This window comes from Pan paniscus, chromosome 22, assembly GCF_029289425.2.
Source record: "Pan paniscus chromosome 22, NHGRI_mPanPan1-v2.0_pri, whole genome shotgun sequence".
In the NCBI taxonomy this organism is placed as follows: Eukaryota; Metazoa; Chordata; class Mammalia; order Primates; family Hominidae; genus Pan; species Pan paniscus.
The window spans coordinates 39697344-39703343 of record NC_073271.2 but is presented as its reverse complement, the minus strand read 5'-3'; the positions used below and the strand labels follow the sequence as shown (position 1 = coordinate 39703343).

General features: G+C 51.2%; 1 protein-coding gene across 2 annotated transcripts in view; it reads right to left on the bottom strand.

The window, feature by feature from the left end:
• Nucleotides 1–705: 705 nt before the first annotated feature.
• The window catches only part of RRP1B (ribosomal RNA processing 1B), a 36705-nt gene continuing 31410 nt past the window's right edge, over nt 706–6000 (bottom strand). Inside the window, exons 15-16 of one of the 2 annotated variants that reach the window (XM_034948163.3) lie at nt 5296–5359; nt 706–3603 (exon numbers count right to left, since the gene is read on the bottom strand). In XM_034948163.3, coding sequence (XP_034804054.3) covers nt 3410–3603; nt 5296–5359 — 258 coding nt within the window. In that variant the 3' untranslated portion in view covers nt 706–3409. The remainder of the gene's footprint in view (nt 3604–5295; nt 5360–6000) is intronic. The other variant, XM_063601430.1, reaches the window with a different exon arrangement.

Sequence of the window (6000 nt, the reverse complement as noted above, 5' to 3'; positions counted from 1 at the left end):
CTCTGCTTGCCCAACACTGACCACACCCACTGCCAACACCCAGAACAGGCTGTCTGCTGGGTACCAGCCCACCCGTGCCCGCCTCACCCTAGCTGGAACAGGCTGTCTGCTGGGTTCCAGACCCCGCCGCCTATCTCACCCTAGCTGGAACAGGCCGTCTGCTGGGTTCCAGCCCCCACCCTGCCCGTCTCACCCTAGCTGGAACAGGCTGTGTGCTGGGTACCAGCCCCCCTGTGCCCGCCTCACCCTAGCTGCAGCCTCCCTGTGCCCGCCTCACCCTAGCTGCAGCCTCCCTGTGCCCGCCTCACCCTAGCTGCAGCCTCCCTGTGCCCGCCTCACCCTAGCTGCAGCCTCCCTGTGCCCGCCTCACCCTAGCTGGAGTCAGTTTCTGGGCTGCAGTGGGAGATCTCCACCCGGGACACTGGCACTTCTCCGCTCATCGTCACAAGCGTAGGCCTGTGGAGTGATGTTTTAGACACGATAGTGAGCATTTGTGCGCAGTGAGGCCTGCTTCAAGCACTTGGAGACGATCCCCGGAGCAGCGCCCCCACCGGCTCTGGCAGCAGCAGAGAGATGAAGAGAATGGTACCCAGAGTCTTGTTTTCAAACCCGACCAACACCAACATCTTCCCAACTCTGCTGTGCTGGAACAGCTCCCAAAGAGGCCTATTTTTACCCATACTGAAAGTCAACATCAAACACAAATTGGAGGGCAAAGACTTTTTTTTTTAATTGGACTTGGCTTTGACGAGTACTGACAAACCCTGCAGACACTAGTACAATTTGATCGTAAACAAAGTCCTTGCCAGCACAGTCCAGCAAATTCTGATAAAACACATACAAAAGTTAAAAGACAGCTCAATTTCATCTTCCTTCCAACACCTGCAACTGTTTCCAGATTTTCTGTGTAGTCTTCTTTGTGCTTTCAGTTCAGTAAAAATTAGAAAGGATAACAAACTTGTAAAGTCAGATACCTAATTGTACAAAATTGACCAGACCATGGAGAAGGGGGAAGCATCATTTTACAAAATATTGTTAAGATCACCAGCATTAATTTAAATTATTTTCCTTTCTGGACTTCCAAGTCCACTTGGCAATTTTACTTAGGAAAATATCATGCGTAAATAGAAAACCAGTATTCTAAACACATTTTCTTTATGTGACATATTCTTGTGCGTCTATGTAATGAGAATTTTTAAAAAATTGTTTTCTTCCTGCTGTCAAAACTTAGGCATTAAAAATAAGGGACTGTAAACCTAGTTGACTTACCCACAAAAAGGAGTTAGTTCGGAGAATGAGAGAAGGACCAATAGAATCTAAGAAGCACCCTGTCACTCCCAGCCAGGACCTCTCAGGCATGGTTTTGACAGGAGGTGCGTTTATAGGACATTCACTGGTTCCTCAGAATGGACAGATAATATAGAAGTGCTAGGAAGAAACATTCCTGCAATAGTCTGCAGAACAAATGTGCCAGTTTTGCCTTAGATGTCCTAAGACATCTCAACAATGTTGGATTATATGGCCCGTTTGGCTATATGACCCATCTTTAAAGCTGAAATAAAAATTGTTAGAAAAATATTCTAGGAAGAATGAAACTTAAAAAAAAAAAAGAAAAGTTAAAACTATTTGCTCACCTTAATTGTTTCACTGTATCAGTTTTGGTTCTGAATGGGATGTGAGGATCCTATCTAATGCAGCCATTAAACCACGCAGCCACCACAGCTATGTTGTACATAAGACTTCTCATTACAGTGACGATTAACAGCACAAGTTCATTACTTTTTTCATGGCTCATTATGACAAAACGATTACAGAGTAGGCGAAGAACAGAGTGCTTTCTCCTCACCAGGGCCTTCATCAGTGAGTCAACTGCTCTTGACGCCAGCAAGTCAGTCTGATGTTCGCAGGTGAAACCCCACCCTTGGCTCCATGAATGAATGAGACCGAGGTAAACCCAATGCAAGCTCTGCAACCCCAGGGGCCGAAGCCACGTTGTCCAAAGCCATAGCTGGGACCTTGGAGATCCTGAGGCCCTCTGCTGGGAGGCAGCAGTGGAGAAGGGGACTGGCCGCGTTTTGCTGAAAAACTGAGGCTCCTGTATGGGGGGCATAACGGGAAGGAGGAGGCTTTCACTTCCAGGCCTGAGCAGAGCGTGGCTGGCTGGGAGAGCTGCACGCCAGCCCGAACCGTGTGCCCGTGCCCTCTCACCGTGCAGACGGTAGCTGCGGAAGCCACGGAGAAGGCGAGCAGCCTTGGCGGCTCTCCTCAGGAGCCGCTCACTTTGAATCTGCACCTTCTCCAGCTCTCAGGCCCAGGTCAGACACTTCCTCAAACAGATCAATGATCCAGCAATCGCTGCTCAAAAGAAGGCCTTATTTCTGTTTCTCCAACGAAAGCCTGAGTGCCTTCCGCCCGTGTTTGTAATGAACTTACAGGAGAACGGTCTGAACTGTAAGTGCACGCTTCCGCATTTGAGAGGAAAGGTCGCTGAGCCGGAGCGCAGGCTCCAGATGCGCAGGCAGCCTCTAGGGAAGATGGGGAGCTGCCATGGAGCCGGTCAGGCAGTGACTCGGCTGGAACGTGGACGGAGAGAGAGAGAAACGGGAGCGCAAGGGCTTGGAGGAATGAGTGTGCTCCACGCAAGGACCTCAGCAGAAGGCTCAGCACGGGGCGGGGTCCTGGGTAAGAGCCGGGGGCTGCGCTGGGCTCCCGAGAAGACACTTTGGGCTTGCCGTAGAGGTAGGAAAACAGGGAGGGAAACCGGGTAGGGGGAGGAGAAGAAAAAGCCCCCAGAACGCAGAGCCTCTTCTTTCCCCACCCCTACCTGTCCACACCCCCAGCTGAGCACATGTAGAAAAACTATGGTATTGCTGATTCTGTGACAAGAATCTTCCCCATCGGTAACCTGCCAAACACCCACAGAACATGGCAATGAAGCCCTACATGCTTTTAAAAGAAAACAGACTGTTAAGACTAACAGAAACCAACTTAGTACGGCGAATACGGTAATGAGTACCAAATTCCGCAGAACTGAGAGCTCAACAGAAGTGCAGTTCCACCTTTCATTGTGCCAGCAGCACTGATTGATTTAAAGTTCAGATCAACGTGCTCTCCTCAGCTTCAGAGAGGGTCTCATTTCCTACACCAATGGGAATCACTGAGGTTACCCAAAAATGTAAAATCCTGGAGAGCTCAAACGCAAACATGGTTTGTAGCAAAAGATTCAACCAAGACGCCCGCAGCCACTACAGAGGGGCCAGGACGCAGCAGCCTGCGGGCACTCTCAGAACCTCGTGCACACAACTTATGGGAACTTATAAAATCATAAAAAAGGCCCCACATTCTTAAAGGTATAATTTATAGCGCATTCTGTACAAAAGCAGTCTTTTACAAGGGACTCTGCTGCTCCTCAGAAGAAATCCATAGCCCTGGGCCTTCTCCTTGGTGTGGTGGTCAGGGGCTTCTTGGCCACCAGGGGTGAGCTGGCAGGTGAGCTGGTGGGGGTCTTCAGCACCCCGTGGAGGGGCTTCTGTTCAGGGTCGAAGGCCACTCGAGAAGGGCCCGTGGGACTGACCAAGATACTCTTGTCTGTCTTCTTGAATTCTGTCCCAAATGAGAGCAAGGCCCCATATTAAGTGGGTCCGATAGCTGTCCCTTCAACAGCTTAGACAGCGTCCTGCCTGGGTGCCGACCCCGCCCACTTGCTAGGACGAAGCAGGGCCATCTCAAGGCCCTGCAGAGAGCAGGCCCAAGAGCCTTCTGAGGAAAGGAGGGCAGTGAGGCCACATCCCATGCCTCAACTCACCCTCCCAAGGGAGGGCCCAGGGCTGCCTGCACAGACTAAGGGGAGCTGCTGGTAGGGTGGCTCCTGGAAGGGTGAACATTGGGGGTGGGGGTGTTTTGGACAATGAGTGAACCAGGCATTTGTGTCTGGGACAAATCTGTGCTATGTGGAGCTGCAGGATTCGTACTGTTCATTTTCTCCAGTTGTAAAGGCTGGGTGAGCTCCTCAGGCTCTCAGAGAGTCTCTTCTCCCTAAACATACACACTCACGCATGTGTGCATGCACACGCACACACACATACATACTGGTGCATGTACACACACTCACACATACACATACTCTCTATTACTTGCAGTTCCCAACAAGAGTCAGGTCCTAAATTTGTTATAATACTTTTTTTTTTTTTTGAGATGGAGTCTCACCCAGCCTGTCACCCAGGCTGGAGTGCAGTGAAACGATCTTGGCTCACTGCAACCTCCATCTCCTGGGTTCAAGCAATTCTCCTGCCTCAGCCTCTCGAGCAGCTGAGACTACAGGTGCTTGCCACTGCGCCTGGGTAATTTTTGTATTTTTAGTAGAGACGGGGTTTCACCATGTTGGCCAGGCTGGTCTCGAACTCCTGACCTCATTATCTGCCCACCTTGGCCTCCCAAAGTTTTGGGATTACAGGCGTGAGCCACCGCGCCTGGCCTATACTACTTTTTAAAACTTTGGTTTCCTTTGTAAAAGCAACTCGAATGGATGGCACCAATATGAAAAGTAGGAAGATGGGGTTACCCTTCTCCATCGCCCAAGAAGCAAGTGGTTCCGAAGTTTCGCAGAGAGACGGCTACAGCTGATGGACCACTACCACCTCAAATGGCCTCTCTGTGGGACGGCTTTCAGTATTTAGAAAGACACTTGGGAAAACGGCTTTTTGGATCACGTCTCACCAGGTAGCCTCTCTTAACAGGTCCCAGGCAACTGGCTGCCCACTCACCACTGGCACCCCACTCACAGCCCTTTGAGGATGAGGGACAGACACATAGGTGCTTCCTTCTGATTCAGAAATGGGCAGTGAGGGGCCGGGCTCAGTGGCTCACGCTTGTAATCCCAGATCTTTGGGAGGCCGAGGCAGGCAGATCACCTGAGGTCAGGAGTTTGAGACCAGCCTGGCTGACATGGTGAAACTCCATCTTTACTAAAAATACAAAAATTAGCTGGACGTGATGGCGTGCACCTGTGATCCCAGCTACCCGCTACCCAGCAGCCTGAGGCAGGAGAATCGCTTGAACCCAGGGGGGGCGGAGGTTGCAGTGAGCCAAGATCTCGCCACTGCACTGCAGCCTGGGTGACAGAGCAGCGAGACTCTGTCTCAAAAAAAAAAAAAAAAAAAAAAAAAAAAAAGAAATGGGCAGTGAGGAGCTAGGACCCCCCTCTTCCCCGACCGCCTTGTGGAACCAGGCTGCGAGCCGCGCCAGGAGCTGCAGCTGTGCTCCAGAGAAGCTTGCCGCCGGCAAAACCCCACTTACCGGCAGTCATGTTTCTGTTCAGCCCAAAGGTGACTTTCTTGGAGCTGGACGGTGTCTTGTTTAGCTGCAGAAGAGAAATAACAGGAACAAAAGGAGTGACGCAAGTGCAGTGGAGGCGCTTAGTCACATTTTTCTGGAGAACCTGCCCTGGAGGGTACGCGGCCCACACTGCTGCTTACTGAGTGGCACATATAGGGAGAGGCCAAAGGGACTGCGGCCAAGACTGAAACCGAGCCTCCTGTCGGGGCGTCACCAGGACCGCCCTCTGTCCTTCCCAGCGTCCCACACATGCAACCCCCCAGCCCAGGGTCAGTGGTGCCCACACTCTTGGCCCATCTGCGGTCACTGCCTCATCACCGCTGCAGGGTTCTACGATCCAGGGAAGAGAGGCAAACAGAGAGGACGCCTGAACTGTCCTAAAAACAGTTCACCACTGAGAACCCATGAGGAAAAATGCCAAGACTCCCCTGCCTTTTGCTGGAGAGTTCTGAACTTCTAACTTGAAGACTCTATGACATCGATGAGACGATGCCTATGATGGAATCTCACTGCAATGGACAATGGACACACAGTTTCCAGCTTTTTGTGCACAAGGACTCCGAGCTATCTGCATATCCCAACAGTTCACCACAATCAACTATCTTCTTTCCTACTTACATTCCTGGAAGTGGATCCAGCCTGCATCAGGAAGCACTGCCTCAAGTT